At 49.6% G+C, this 16,585-nt stretch overlaps 1 protein-coding gene across 2 annotated transcripts in view; it reads right to left on the bottom strand.

Moving 5' to 3' along the window:
• Positions 1-11,549: 11,549 nt before the first annotated feature.
• brox (BRO1 domain and CAAX motif containing) overlaps positions 11,550-16,585 on the bottom strand; it is a 46,549-nt gene continuing 41,513 nt past the window's right edge. For both annotated transcript variants that reach the window (XM_043687328.2, XM_087984391.1), the window contains 2 exons: positions 16,283-16,442; positions 11,550-12,719 (listed from right to left, as the gene is read on the bottom strand). In XM_043687328.2, coding sequence (XP_043543263.1) covers positions 12,633-12,719; positions 16,283-16,442 — 247 coding nt within the window. In that variant the 3' untranslated portion in view covers positions 11,550-12,632. The remainder of the gene's footprint in view (positions 12,720-16,282; positions 16,443-16,585) is intronic.

Consider the following 16,585-nt stretch of genomic DNA (forward strand, 5'->3'; position numbering starts at 1 on the left):
CCTTTCCCCCCGGTGGGACTGGGTGTTACAGTGGGTCACACACTGTCCTTTCCCCCCGGTGGGACTGGGTGTTACAGTGGGTCACACACTGTCCTTTCCCCCCGGTGGGACTGGGTGTTACAGTGGGTCACACACTGTCCTTTCCCCCCGGTGGGACTGGGTGTTACAGTGGGTCACACACTGTCCTTTCCCCCCGGTGGGACTGGGTGTTACAGTGGGTCACACACTGTCCTTTCCCCCCGGTGGGACTGGGTGTTACAGTGGGTCACACACTGTCCTTTCCCCCCGGTGGGACTGGGTGTTACAGTGGGTCACACACTGTCCTTTCCCCCCGGTGGGACTGGGTGTTACAGTGGGTCACACACTGTCCTTTCCCCCCGGTGGGACTGGGTGTTACAGTGGGTCACACACTGTCCTTTCCCCCCGGTGGGACTGGGTGTTACAGTGGGTCACACACTGTCCTTTCCCCCCGGTGGGACTGGGTGTTACAGTGGGTCACACACTGTCCTTTCCCCCCGGTGGGACTGGGTGTTACAGTGGGTCACACACTGTCCTTTCCCCCCGGTGGGACTGGGTGTTACAGTGGGTCACACACTGTCCTTTCCCCCCGGTGGGACTGGGTGTTACAGTGGGTCACACACTGTCCTTTCCCCCCGGTGGGACTGGGTGTTACAGTGGGTCACACACTGTCCTTTCCCCCCGGTGGGACTGGGTGTTACAGTGGGTCACACACTGTCCTTTCCCCCCGGTGGGACTGGGTGTTACAGTGGGTCACACACTGTCCTTTCCCCCCGGTGGGACTGGGTGTTACAGTGGGTCACACACTGTCCTTTCCCCCCGGTGGGACTGGGTGTTACAGTGGGTCACACACTGTCCTTTCCCCCCGGTGGGACTGGGTGTTACAGTGGGTCACACACTGTCCTTTCCCCCCGGTGGGACTGGGTGTTACAGTGGGTCACACACTGTCCTTTCCCCCCGGTGGGACTGGGTGTTACAGTGGGTCACACACTGTCCTTTCCCCCCGGTGGGACTGGGTGTTACAGTGGGTCACACACTGTCCTTTCCCCCCGGTGGGACTGGGTGTTACAGTGGGTCACACACTGTCCTTTCCCCCCGGTGGGACTGGGTGTTACAGTGGGTCACACACTGTCCTTTCCCCCCGGTGGGACTGGGTGTTACAGTGGGTCACACACTGTCCTTTCCCCCCGGTGGGACTGGGTGTTACAGTGGGTCACACACTGTCCTTTCCCCCCGGTGGGACTGGGTGTTACAGTGGGTCACACACTGTCCTTTCCCCCCGGTGGGACTGGGTGTTACAGTGGGTCACACACTGTCCTTTCCCCCCGGTGGGACTGGGTGTTACAGTGGGTCACACACTGTCCTTTCCCCCCGGTGGGACTGGGTGTTACAGTGGGTCACACACTGTCCTTTCCCCCCGGTGGGACTGGGTGTTACAGTGGGTCACACACTGTCCTTTCCCCCCGGTGGGACTGGGTGTTACAGTGGGTCACACACTGTCCTTTCCCCCCGGTGGGACTGGGTGTTACAGTGGGTCACACACTGTCCTTTCCCCCCGGTGGGACTGGGTGTTACAGTGGGTCACACACTGTCCTTTCCCCCCGGTGGGACTGGGTGTTACAGTGGGTCACACACTGTCCTTTCCCCCCGGTGGGACTGGGTGTTACAGTGGGTCACACACTGTCCTTTCCCCCCGGTGGGACTGGGTGTTACAGTGGGTCACACACTGTCCTTTCCCCCCGGTGGGACTGGGTGTTACAGTGGGTCACACACTGTCCTTTCCCCCCGGTGGGACTGGGTGTTACAGTGGGTCACACACTGTCCTTTCCCCCCGGTGGGACTGGGTGTTACAGTGGGTCACACACTGTCCTTTCCCCCCGGTGGGACTGGGTGTTACAGTGGGTCACACACTGTCCTTTCCCCCCGGTGGGACTGGGTGTTACAGTGGGTCACACACTGTCCTTTCCCCCCGGTGGGACTGGGTGTTACAGTGGGTCACACACTGTCCTTTCCCCCCGGTGGGACTGGGTGTTACAGTGGGTCACACACTGTCCTTTCCCCCCGGTGGGACTGGGTGTTACAGTGGGTCACACACTGTCCTTTCCCCCCGGTGGGACTGGGTGTTACAGTGGGTCACACACTGTCCTTTCCCCCCGGTGGGACTGGGTGTTACAGTGGGTCACACACTGTCCTTTCCCCCCGGTGGGACTGGGTGTTACAGTGGGTCACACACTGTCCTTTCCCCCCGGTGGGACTGGGTGTTACAGTGGGTCACACACTGTCCTTTCCCCCCGGTGGGACTGGGTGTTACAGTGGGTCACACACTGTCCTTTCCCCCCGGTGGGACTGGGTGTTACAGTGGGTCACACACTGTCCTTTCCCCCCGGTGGGACTGGGTGTTACAGTGGGTCACACACTGTCCTTTCCCCCCGGTGGGACTGGGTGTTACAGTGGGTCACACACTGTCCTTTCCCCCCGGTGGGACTGGGTGTTACAGTGGGTCACACACTGTCCTTTCCCCCCGGTGGGACTGGGTGTTACAGTGGGTCACACACTGTCCTTTCCCCCCGGTGGGACTGGGTGTTACAGTGGGTCACACACTGTCCTTTCCCCCCGGTGGGACTGGGTGTTACAGTGGGTCACACACTGTCCTTTCCCCCCGGTGGGACTGGGTGTTACAGTGGGTCACACACTGTCCTTTCCCCCCGGTGGGACTGGGTGTTACAGTGGGTCACACACTGTCCTTTCCCCCCGGTGGGACTGGGTGTTACAGTGGGTCACACACTGTCCTTTCCCCCCGGTGGGACTGGGTGTTACAGTGGGTCACACACTGTCCTTTCCCCCCGGTGGGACTGGGTGTTACAGTGGGTCACACACTGTCCTTTCCCCCCGGTGGGACTGGGTGTTACAGTGGGTCACACACTGTCCTTTCCCCCCGGTGGGACTGGGTGTTACAGTGGGTCACACACTGTCCTTTCCCCCCGGTGGGACTGGGTGTTACAGTGGGTCACACACTGTCCTTTCCCCCCGGTGGGACTGGGTGTTACAGTGGGTCACACACTGTCCTTTCCCCCCGGTGGGACTGGGTGTTACAGTGGGTCACACACTGTCCTTTCCCCCCGGTGGGACTGGGTGTTACAGTGGGTCACACACTGTCCTTTCCCCCCGGTGGGACTGGGTGTTACAGTGGGTCACACACTGTCCTTTCCCCCCGGTGGGACTGGGTGTTACAGTGGGTCACACACTGTCCTTTCCCCCCGGTGGGACTGGGTGTTACAGTGGGTCACACACTGTCCTTTCCCCCCGGTGGGACTGGGTGTTACAGTGGGTCACACACTGTCCTTTCCCCCCGGTGGGACTGGGTGTTACAGTGGGTCACACACTGTCCTTTCCCCCCGGTGGGACTGGGTGTTACAGTGGGTCACACACTGTCCTTTCCCCCCGGTGGGACTGGGTGTTACAGTGGGTCACACACTGTCCTTTCCCCCCGGTGGGACTGGGTGTTACAGTGGGTCACACACTGTCCTTTCCCCCCGGTGGGACTGGGTGTTACAGTGGGTCACACACTGTCCTTTCCCCCCGGTGGGACTGGGTGTTACAGTGGGTCACACACTGTCCTTTCCCCCCGGTGGGACTGGGTGTTACAGTGGGTCACACACTGTCCTTTCCCCCCGGTGGGACTGGGTGTTACAGTGGGTCACACACTGTCCTTTCCCCCCGGTGGGACTGGGTGTTACAGTGGGTCACACACTGTCCTTTCCCCCCGGTGGGACTGGGTGTTACAGTGGGTCACACACTGTCCTTTCCCCCCGGTGGGACTGGGTGTTACAGTGGGTCACACACTGTCCTTTCCCCCCGGTGGGACTGGGTGTTACAGTGGGTCACACACTGTCCTTTCCCCCCGGTGGGACTGGGTGTTACAGTGGGTCACACACTGTCCTTTCCCCCCGGTGGGACTGGGTGTTACAGTGGGTCACACACTGTCCTTTCCCCCCGGTGGGACTGGGTGTTACAGTGGGTCACACACTGTCCTTTCCCCCCGGTGGGACTGGGTGTTACAGTGGGTCACACACTGTCCTTTCCCCCCGGTGGGACTGGGTGTTACAGTGGGTCACACACTGTCCTTTCCCCCCGGTGGGACTGGGTGTTACAGTGGGTCACACACTGTCCTTTCCCCCCGGTGGGACTGGGTGTTACAGTGGGTCACACACTGTCCTTTCCCCCCGGTGGGACTGGGTGTTACAGTGGGTCACACACTGTCCTTTCCCCCCGGTGGGACTGGGTGTTACAGTGGGTCACACACTGTCCTTTCCCCCCGGTGGGACTGGGTGTTACAGTGGGTCACACACTGTCCTTTCCCCCCGGTGGGACTGGGTGTTACAGTGGGTCACACACTGTCCTTTCCCCCCGGTGGGACTGGGTGTTACAGTGGGTCACACACTGTCCTTTCCCCCCGGTGGGACTGGGTGTTACAGTGGGTCACACACTGTCCTTTCCCCCCGGTGGGACTGGGTGTTACAGTGGGTCACACACTGTCCTTTCCCCCCGGTGGGACTGGGTGTTACAGTGGGTCACACACTGTCCTTTCCCCCCGGTGGGACTGGGTGTTACAGTGGGTCACACACTGTCCTTTCCCCCCGGTGGGACTGGGTGTTACAGTGGGTCACACACTGTCCTTTCCCCCCGGTGGGACTGGGTGTTACAGTGGGTCACACACTGTCCTTTCCCCCCGGTGGGACTGGGTGTTACAGTGGGTCACACACTGTCCTTTCCCCCCTGGGAGACTGGGTGTTACAGTGGGTCACACACTGTCCTTTCCCCCCTGGGACTGGGTGTTACAGTGGGTCACACACTGTCCTTTCCCCCCTGGGACTGGGTGTTACAGTGGGTCACACACTGTCCTTTCCCCCCTGGGACTGGGTGTTACAGTGGGTCACACACTGTCCTTTCCCCCCTGGGACTGGGTGTTACAGTGGGTCACACACTGTCCTTTCCCCCCTGGGACTGGGTGTTACAGTGGGTCACACACTGTCCTTTCCCCCCTGGGACTGGGTGTTACAGTGGGTCACACACTGTCCTTTCCCCCCTGGGACTGGGTGTTACAGTGGGTCACACACTGTCCTTTCCCCCCTGGGACTGGGTGTTACAGTGGGTCACACACTGTCCTTTCCCCCCTGGGACTGGGTGTTACAGTGGGTCACACACTGTCCTTTCCCCCCTGGGACTGGGTGTTACAGTGGGTCACACACTGTCCTTTCCCCCCTGGGACTGGGTGTTACAGTGGGTCACACACTGTCCTTTCCCCCCTGGGACTGGGTGTTACAGTGGGTCACACACTGTCCTTTCCCCCCTGGGACTGGGTGTTACAGTGGGTCACACACTGTCCTTTCCCCCCTGGGACTGGGTGTTACAGTGGGTCACACACTGTCCTTTCCCCCCTGGGACTGGGTGTTACAGTGGGTCACACACTGTCCTTTCCCCCCTGGGACTGGGTGTTACAGTGGGTCACACACTGTCCTTTCCCCCCTGGGACTGGGTGTTACAGTGGGGCACACACTGTCCTTTCCCCCCTGGGACTGGGTGTTACAGTGGGTCACACACTGTCCTTTCCCCCCTGGGACTGGGTGTTACAGTGGGGCACACACTGTCCTTTCCCCCCTGGGACTGGGTGTTACAGTGGGGCACACACTGTCCTTTCCCCCCTGGGACTGGGTGTTACAGTGGGGCACACACTGTCCTTTCCCCCCTGGGACTGGGTGTTACAGTGGGTCACACACTGTCCTTTCCCCCCTGGGATTGGGTGTTACAGTGGGGCACACACTGTCCTTTCCCCCCTGGGATTGGGTGTTACAGTGGGGCACACACTGTCCTTTCCCCTCTGGGACTGGGTGTTACAGTGGGTCACACACTGTCCTTTCCCCCCTGGGATTGGGTGTTACAGTGGGGCACACACTGTCCTTTCCCCTCTGGGACTGGGTGTTACAGTGGGTCACACACGCTCCTCGCCCCCCCCACCCCCACTCCTCCTTGGACTGGGTGTTACAGTGGGTCACACACTGTCCTATCTCTCCTCCCCCCCCCCCCCCAGTGACTGGGTGTTACAGTGGGTCACACACTGTCCTATCCCCCCTGTGGGACTGGGTGTTACGGTGGGTCACACACTGTCCTTTCCCCCTGTGGGACCGGGTGTTACAGTGGGTCACACACGGTCCTTTTCCCCCCTGTGGGACCGGGTGTTACAGTGGGTCACACACTGTCCTTTCCCCCTGGGACTGGGTATTACAGTGGGGCACACACTGTCCTTTCCCCTCTGGGACTGGGTGTTACAGTGGGTCACACACGCTCCCCCCCCCCCCCCCCCCACTCCTCCTTGGACTGGGTGTTACAGTGGGTCACACACTGTCCTATTTCCCCCCCCCCCCCCCCCAGTGACTGGGTGTTACAGTGGGGCACACACTGTCCTTTCCCCCCTGTGGGACTGGGTGTTACAGTGGGTCACACACTGTCCTTTCCCCCCTGTGGGACTGGGTGTTACAGTGGGTCACACACTGTCCTATTTCCCCCCCCCCCCCCCCCCCAGTGACTGGGTGTTAGTGGGTCACACACTGTCCTTTCCCCCTGTGGGACTGGGTGTTACAGTGGGTCACACACTGTCCTTTCCCCCTGTGGGACCGGGTGTTACAGTGGGTCACACACTGTCCTTTCCCCCTGTGGGACCGGGTGTTACAGTGGGTCACACACTGTCCTTTCCCCCCTGTGGGACAGGGTGTTACAGTGGGTCACACACTGTCCTTTCCCCCCTGGGACTGGGTGTTACAGTGGGTCACACACTGTCCTTTCCCCCCTGGGACTGGGAGTTACAGTGGGTCACACACTGTCCTTTCCCCTGTGGGACTGAGTATTACAGTGGGTCACATACTGTCCTTTCCCCCCTGGGACTGGGTGTTAGTGAGTCACACAATGTCCTTTCCCCCTGGGACTGGGTGTTCCAGTGGGTCACACATTGTCCTTTCCCCCCTGGGAATGGGTGTTACAGTGGGTCACACATTGTCCTTTCCCCCCTGGGACTGGGTGTTGCAGTGGGTCACACACTGTCCTTTCCCGCCCTGGCACTGGGTGTTACAGGGGATCACACACTGTCCTTTCCCCCAGGGACTGGGTGTTACAGTGGGTCACACACTGTCCTTTCCCCCAGGGACTGGGTGTTACAGTGGGTCACACACTGTCCTTTCCCCCCTGTGGGACTGGGTATTACACTGGGTCACAACCTGTGCTGGCTGGTCCAGCTTTATTATCTACCCTGTTGTCTTCAGAAGCCAATTGTGGATTTTTTTTCTTCATCGTCTATATTCTTCATCATGCTCATGTAATTTAGGGAATATAAATGAAAGAATAAATGAATGATGATTTACTGTCACTTGCACTCCACAATGAACAACATTATGAATAGTGAAAAACTTCAACTGAAGCCACAATCCAGCACCATTTGGATATTTTGTGAATAAAAAGATAAAGCTGAAAGAGTTAGTCTTCATTCCTCAGCATCCACCATGTGACCTGAGCTGGTTAACCTACACCACCTCTGCCACTACGCCATCCACCTTTGCCTGACCCACAAACATCAGAGTTGCCCCTATTCACGTGCCATTTCTTCATTACTGGGTCCACCTCGCTGACCGTCTGCCAATCTAGACCCACACTGGCCCGCAAACAAGAATTACTACCACCACCCAGTCCAGACCCATTGCATCCAGGAGACCCTGGCTCTGCCGCTGCTGCCCCCTCCAGTCTATCACAATCAGGAATCTCTGCCTCTCCTGCCAGGCCAGACCACCACCTCACCAAGAGTCCCGCTTTGGCTACTCTCCTCCACCAATTCACCTTGCTGACACCATCTTGGGGGACTCTAAGGGCCACTTGGAACTGGCACTGGCACAGTTCCTCACATGAGTTAGGAACTTTTTAATCCTTTCAGCTGGTGAAACAAAGCAATGATACAATTTGATCGGGAGAACATGAAAAATAACTTCTAAGAGGTGGAGAAGCACGTGGACCTAGGTGTTAATGGGCATCAGTCATGACGAGACAAATAGAGAACAGTTAATAAAGCATACAGTATCCCAAATGTTATTAATATGGACATGAGTTAGAGAGCAATGAGGCTATATTGATTTGTGTAAGACATCAGTTTGGCTTTAGCTGTAGCATTGCTGAGTCCTGGGTAGAACAGGAGAAAGTGAGAACTGCAGATGCTGGAGGTCAGAGTCGAGTGCGCGGCGTTGTAAAAGTGCAGCAGGTCAGGCAGCATCAGAGGAGCACGAGAATTAACAATTTTGGCAAAAGCCCTTCATCAGGAATGAGCCTTTGCCTGAAACATCGATTCTCCTGCTCCTCAGATTCTGCCTGACCAGCTGTGCTTTTCCAGCACCACACTCTTGATTCTGGGTAGAGCACTTTAGGGAGTGAAGAAAAGATTCACGAAGACGGTTACAGGGATGAGGAAATTCAGTTACCAAGATAAACAAGGGAATTTAGGAATATTTTCCTTGGAGGAGAAGAGATTTGATAGAAGTATTCAAAATCATGAGAGGTATGGACAGAGTATATTTGGAGAAACTATTTCTGTTTGTTAAGTGACTGAAAATGAAACAGCACAGATTGAAAGTAATTGGAAAATAAACCATCATGCAGGTGTTAAGATTTGTGAACACCAGGGTATAGAGGCGATAATAGGAAATTAGACTTCTTTGAAAAGGAACCACGAGCTAGCATGCTGATAGAAGGCAAGAGAGCAGCACTATATGAATTACTTAAAAAGCTGCCAGACACAAGATTGGCCAAAAGGCCTCTTTGCGCATTCTCATAACTCTGATCTATGGGGATACACTATACAAATCAAAGACTGCATCTATGTAAAAACAACAACTTGAAAACAAACTATTTGGGGATCTTGATCAAAGGGGCCAATGGCTGAGGAATGGCAGATGGAGTTTAATTTAGATAAATGTCAGGTGCTGCATTTTGGAAAAGCCAATCAGAGCAGGACTTACCATCAAGTGTATAAGATCCAGGGACTGTTGCTGAATAGATACCTTGGCTTGCAGATTCAAAGCTCCATGAAAGTGGAGTCGCAGGTAGATAGGATAGTCAAGGAGGAGTTTGGTATGCTTGCTTTATTGGTCAGCGTATCGAGTATAGGAGTTGGGAGGTCATGTGCAGCTGTACAGGACATTGGTTAGGCCATTTTTGGAATAGTGTGTGCAATTCTGGTTTCCTTCCCATTGGAAGGACATTGTGAAACTTGAAGAGTTCAGAAAAGATTGACAAAGATATTGCCGGGGTTGGAGGATTTGAGCAAAAGGGAGAGGTTGAATAGGCTGGGGCTGTTTTCCCTGGAGCGTCAGAGGCTGAGGAGTTGACCTTACACATATTTATAAACTCATAAGGGGCATGGATAGGATAAATAGACAAGGTCTTTTCCCTGTGGTGGGGAGTCCAGAACTAGAGGGCATAGGTTTAGGGTGAGGGGGGAAAGATTTAAAAGGGACCAAGGGGTAACGTTCTCATGCAGAGAATGGTGAGTGTATGGAATGAGCTGCCAGAGAAAGTGGTGAAGGCTGGTATAATTACAACATGTAAAAGGCATTTGGATGGGTATATAAATAGGAAGCGTTTAGAGGGATATGGGCCAAGTGCTGGCAAATGGGACTAGATTAAGTTAGGACATCTGGTTGGCATGGATGAGATGGACCAAAGGGTCTGTTTCCATGTTGTACATTTAGAGTCATAGAGATGCACAGCATGGAAACAGACCCTTCGGTCCAACCCGTCCATGCCGACCAGATATCCCAACCCAATCTAGTCCCACCACCACCCTCTGTCTTCTACCTTTGAGCCAGTTCTGTATCCAAATGACTAGTTCTCTCTGTATTCCATGAGATCTAACCTTGCTAATCAATCAGTCTCCCATGGGGAACCTTGTCGAACGCCTTACTGAAGTTCATATAGATCACATCTACTGCTCTGCCCTCATCAATCTTGTTTGTTACTTCTTCAAAAAACTCAATTAAGTTTGTGAGACATGATTTCCCACGCACAAAGCCATGTTGACTATCCCTAATCAGTCCTTGTCTTTCCAAATACATGTACAGCCTGTCCCTCAGGATTCCCTCCAACAACTTGGCCACCACCAAGGTCAGGCTCACCGGTCTATAGCTCCTTGGCTTGTCTTTACCGCCCTTCTTAAACAGTGGCACCACGTTTACTAACCTCCAGTCTTCCGGCACCTCACCTGTGACTATCGATGATACAAATATCTCAGCAAGAGGCCCAGCAATCACTTCTCTAGCTTCCCACAGAATTCTATAACTGTAACTAATCTCTGCTGGCATTTACCTTGCACACTATTCTGGGAACCAGCTGCATTGTTTGTTATGTTTGGAGGAATGGACAGACATCAAAAAACAACTTGTCACATAACCAGCCCATTTAGGTGGGGCTTTATTTTTCTTTTGAGGGAGGTTGATGAGAAACAATTTGAAAACCTTTTATCCCACAGCCTATTTAAATGGTATAAATGTGTTTATTTTTTCCCAAGCAACAAATTGATTACATTATCTTGTTAATCAACACAAGATTACATGATAAACCAGCATTTTAACACTAAGCAAAAGGGGTAGGACATTACTGATCAATGTTATCCATAAAACCTTCATTTCTCTCCCTTCACTCAGTTACATCAATTTTCCCTTTGACTTCTTTGTAAGCCTTCAGTCTTTTTTTAAAACATACTGGAATCTACATTTATCTGTGTAAGTGCCACACTGATGCAGTGCTCTCTCCATTTTGACCAGAGTCTCCCAGGGAGCTCTCCATTACTTAAAATGGCAACACAGATAAAGGAGTCCAAGCGTGGAATCAGAACTTACAGATCACCCACAGTCAAAGACATACCTAGATACTCACCAGAGCTGGGAACACCCTCCTCCAGGTTCACCCACAGTCAAATAAACTGCACTTTCCTGCCCCTTCAACCTGAGAATGCTCCTGTCTGGGACCAGGTGCAGCCCAAAACTCCAGCCAGCGCCTAGCCACAGAACACCATCAGCCTAAACACCAGCACCATCTCCACTTCAAGCCCACTAACCTCATCCATGGCACAAAATTATTCTGGGCTGTCAAACCCTCAGACTAGTATTACAGAGTTAATAATGGATTCTTTAACTGTTATGAACATTATAAATACACGCAGTGGTGAGCAGTTAGGAAGTAAACCTTGGCGGATTATTTTTCCCCTCTCATCTATCCTCAGGGATGAGTGAAATCTCAGCCTGTGAATGCTTGCTACTGGCAGGAAATCCCAACTAGGAACAGAAGGTATTGATTCAAAACCTTAACAGTTTCTCTCTCTCTCCACACATGCTGCCAGAGCTGCTGAGGTTCTCCAGCACTTGGTTTTTATTCCCGATCTAAATGTAGAATCCATTTAAAACAAAACCTACTAGTAAAGTTCCCATTCGCAAACACTAAAATTCAAATGTGTAATATTTTATTACATTTATAGTTTCATGTGTAATATATATTCATTTACATTTTCTTAGCTATTCCTTTGAAAGACTAGTTTGAGTACCACCTCAATCCTATGTTTAATGCATATTTTCAATTGGAAGGGCATTAGAGCAGAAAAACCCAAATTATTTTAGTGACAATATATGAAGCAATTTGGAGTGGAGGGAGTAAGTGGGAAATGGTCAGGTGACACACTTATTTGAGAAGGCAGGGTTTGAGTGCTGTGTGAATAGGATTTAAAAGGCAACTTGGAATGTGCCACTGAAAATTAGAGTTAATTTGAGGAAAAGGTAGAGTCATGGGCAACGTCTGATTGAGTACTCCTATGAAAAATCTGAACCTCCTTCCTCTCAACTACCAAAGCCAATTGGCAGTTGTCTGTATTGTGTAATCCAGCAGTTGAGTGGTTGTAGCTTTCTACCCCCACCTCTAGCCATAATTACCACATTCTGCTATGCTGCAGAGGGGAGAAATTCAGGATTAGGAATTGGTGACAGAGAAAGCAGGGACATGAACATAGGGTTATGGGAGTGAAAAGAGTAAATTAACACCAAATAATTGCAAGTAATCCAAACAAAGCTTGAATGTGAGATAAAAGTTTAGAATTCAGAAAAATCAATGTTTGTCGAGTCTTGCTGGGGCACAATAGTTAGATGTTCAAGGCCAGTATACTAACAAAGTTGCAACAATGTGAATCACTGAAAGGGTCCAATTGATTTGTCTGTTTCAGCTTCTTGGCAGCGGATGATAAAACTTGGATGTTTCCAGGATAGGCGAAAATTGGCCAGAAGGGTACTCAATCCTCATCTTGGACACAAACGGAGTAAAATTAGAAAACTGGAAAAAGTTTTTTTTTTCTTTACTAGTGTCTTGATGATTCTGTTTAAAAGTGCAAACATTATACAGGAGGCAGGAGTGGGTGAAGGGAAACCAGGAAGTCATGGTTCATGGCCACTTAAACAAGGTCCTATTGAGAGACTAGCCATGTACTTTATGTAGTGGCTGCAGGCCCTGTTCAGACAATTGCATTGTGTTTTATTGTCTCCTTAAGAAATCAAGCATCCTGTGTCTTTCTGGGGTTTCAGGTCTGGCTCCTTCACTGGCTTCACCTCGTCTTCCTTTTTATCCTTAGCCTAAAAAGAGATGAAAATGTATTAAATGTTACATTCTACGTGAGCTAGTCATGCAGACACAGCCCAAGATTTTAACAGGACTACAATCAAAGTTCACAATTAAAACAGGAACTGGTCTCCAAAACAGGGCAGAATATGAACAGTTAGAGAATGACTTTTGGTATACTGTACTTATTGTTAAACAGGAAAGGATTTTTCTTCCACTCTTAAAAATTACTGTGAATTAATAATAAAAACATTTTTGGTCCTTGGTTTATAAAATAGCTCATGCCTCACTGCAAAACTCTGCACGCTCTCTGTAGCTGTAACACTATATTCTGCACTCTAGGAGAAAGTGAGGACTGCAGATGCTGGAGTATCAGAGTTGAGTGTGGAGTGCTGGAAAAACACAGCAAAACAGACAGTATCCAAGGAGCAGAACAATTGACATTTTGGGCATAAGCCATTCATCAGGAATGAGGAGTCATTCCTGATGAAAGGCTTATGCCTAAAACACAGATTCTCCAGCTCCTTGGATGCTGTCTGTTTTGCTGTGCTTTTCCAGCACCACTCTCGACACCATATTCTGCATTCTGTTCTACTACCCTAATGTACTTAGGTATGATTTGTCTGGTTAGCACATAAAACAATACTATCAATTTATGTCGGTACATGTGGCAATAATAATTTAAATCAAATATCCCAGTGAGGAAGAATGATTCAAGAAAGGTGATAAACTGACTACAGTTAACTAAGGAAGTTAAGGACAGCATCAAATTGAAAGAAACCATTATTATTTGCCATATTATGTTAAATCAGTATTGAGAAGTTTCAAAAGTCAAAATATTACCAAAAAAAGAGCAAACCAGCAAGTAACATAAAAATGGATAGCAAGAGCTTCCTTAAATATGAAAAGGAACAGCGAGACCACAGTAAATATGTGCCCCTTAGAAGACAGGTTAGGGGAAATAATAATGGGGAGCTAGGAAATGACAGAGAGTTGAATTAATACTTTATATCAGTCTTCAAGGTAGTCTTTAGCGGCAAGATGGAGACTGGAAGCTAGGTGCCAACATGGTCTGTTGTACTGAACTTTTCCTCCTGCAATGCTGGACATTTTATTACTCTATTGTCTATGCTCTTGTAAGTAAACAAAGCTGTGCCTAAGTACTTTTTGTATCCAAGTCAGCGCTGCAATTGGCAACATATAAACTTTTCACTACACTCATTGAGTATATGCAAAAATAAAGACTTTTTCTATTCTAGAGAACACTGACAGCATTCCAAAAAAATACCAAATAATCTAAATACTAAATATGGTAAGGAAATAAATTTAATAACTTTAGAAGAAGCATACAAGGGAAACTCATGGGTCTAAAGGCCAATAAGTCCCTGTGGCTTGCATTTAGAATTTTCAAGGAAGCAGATACAGAGATAGTGGTTGCACTGGATGCAAACTTCAAAGATTCATTAAATTCTAGGCAAGTCTGAGGATTGGAGAACTACCAATGTAACAATCTTATGCAAAAAGGAAGGGAGACAAAGCTAGGTAACTATAGGCCAGAAGCTTACCATCTATCATTAGGAAAACATTACGAGTCTATTATAAAGAAGGTACTAGCAGAGAATTTGTAAGCAATATAATCAAGTAGAGTAATTATAGAGTCAAAGGACAAATCATGCTGAATAAATGCATTACAGTTCTTTGAATGAACAAGTAGAATAGATAAAGGGGAACCAGTGGACACAATACATTTGGATTTCCAAACGGCATTAAAAAAGGTACTAAATGCAAGGCTATTTAAGAAAATACCCCATGACACTGGAGGGAGTGTATTTGCAAGGATAGAGGATTGGTTAATAGAAGACTGTTGGGATAAAGGAGGCATTTTCGGAATGGCAATCTGTAACGAGTGGAATGTCACACGTATTAATTATTTGGATGACAAAAGTACATCTATCCTGATCACTGGGCAGCAGGGTGGCACAATGGTTAGCACTGCTGCCTCACAGTGCTAAGGACCTGAGTGCAATTCCAGCCTCTGGCGACTGTATGTAGAGTCTGTATGTTCTCCCAGTGTCTGAATGGTTCTAACAGGTGCTTTGGTTTTCTCCCACAGTCCAAAGATGTGCTGGTTAGGTGGGTTGGCCATGCTAAATTGCCCATTGTTCAGGATAAGTGGGTTAGCCGTGGTAAATGTGGGGTTACAGGTATGGGTTGGAGGGGGTGGGGAGGAAGTCTGAGTGGGATGCTGTTTGGAGAGTTGGTGCAGGCTTGATGGGCTGTCTAGCATCTATCTGCAGGGATTCCATGATCAAGTCTGCAGATGGCAACAATAAATGGGAAGCAAGCGGTGAGGATTATTCAGTCTGCAGAGGGATAAAGACAGGTAAAGTGATTGGCAAAAAAATGTAGGAAAATGTGTGGTTGTGCACTTTGTCACAGCGAAACTGATTATTAATTAAATGGAGAAAGACATCTAAAACTTACAATACAGCAGGGTTTTGGAGTCTCCATGTACTAATTACATCAAAGTTCAGCAGATAATAGGGAAGGCTATAGAATCTGGTTTTATTTCAAAGGAAATGGAGTATAAAAATAAGGAGGTCTTACTAAGACTATACAAGGCACTAATCAGACCACATGTAAGTCATTATGAAGTGTTATTTCCTTTATCTAAAGAAGTTATACTGGTAATAAAAGCAATTCAGAGAAGGTTCATGAGGCTGATACCAGGTATGGAGGGACTGTCTTATGAGGAAAGATTGAGTAGGTTAACTCCATACTCATTGGAGTTTAGAAGAATGAGAGGAGACCTTACTGAAACATTCAAGGTTCTTGGGGGTCTTGACCCTTGTAAATTCTGACAATTCATGTTCAAATGTGGGAAAGCCTAGCAGCAGACAGCATAATCTCAGAATAAAGGGTCACACATTTAATACTCAAAGATAAGGAGGAAGTTTTTCTCACAGATGGTAGTGAGTCAATAGAATTCTTTACCATAAAAGGCTGTCAAGACAGGGTTGTTAATTATTTTTAATGCTGAGAGATAGATTTCTAAGCATTATGGGAGTCAAGGGCTATGATGATAATGCAGGAAAGTGGAGTTGAGGGTTCTCAGATCAGTCATGATCTCACTGAATGCCAAAGCAGACTCAATAGTCTGAATGGTCTACTTCTGCTTCTACATCTCATCAGTTGTTTAGCTCTTTTGCTGAATACACTTGGTTCTTTCAGGGTCTCTGAACCAACTCTTTCTTTAGTACACCAGTGGCTACACTTTAAAGCAACTCAATGAGGCAAAGTACTGGGGGCGGGGGCGGGGAAATGTCCTGAAAGGCACTAAAGATGTGCAAATGTTTATTTTCATCTTCCAATTTCTGGCAAGGGCTTTGATCCTGAGCATTGCTTAGATTCTGTGCTTTGCTTTATACTTCTCATGAGTAATTACTACTGGTTGAGGTCAGCTCATTAAGACAGGGTGAGGTCAATCGTGAGGCCTTCACAAGTTCAAAGCCCATTGGCATGAACCCATCCAGTCAAGAGGTGACAGGATCACATATTAACAGATAGCCCTTCCTACCTTGTCATCCTTGGGGCCTTTGGTAATATCGAAAGCAGTGTACACATCCTGGCTCCACTGACTACTGAGTGCTGGAAGTTCAAATGACTGGGGCTCCACCAAACCATAGTTTGCTTTCAGTTCCAGCTGTGGAGCCTCTTGAGGAACCTTCTGGAAATAGCTTGAAAGAAAAAAAAAGGTGCATAATAAAGATTAGTCTTCTTTGGTTACCTATTTCAATCACACAAGAACATTCCTCCTTAATCATAGAGGTGCCCTTGCTATTAATTTATCATAACCAAACCCCTGAACAGTCTCATTCAG

This window comes from Chiloscyllium plagiosum, unplaced genomic scaffold (assembly GCF_037043375.1).
Source record: "Chiloscyllium plagiosum isolate Xiang-an unplaced genomic scaffold, Cpla_swu_hap1 HiC_scaffold_3, whole genome shotgun sequence".
Lineage (NCBI taxonomy): Eukaryota > Metazoa > Chordata > Chondrichthyes > Orectolobiformes > Hemiscylliidae > Chiloscyllium > Chiloscyllium plagiosum.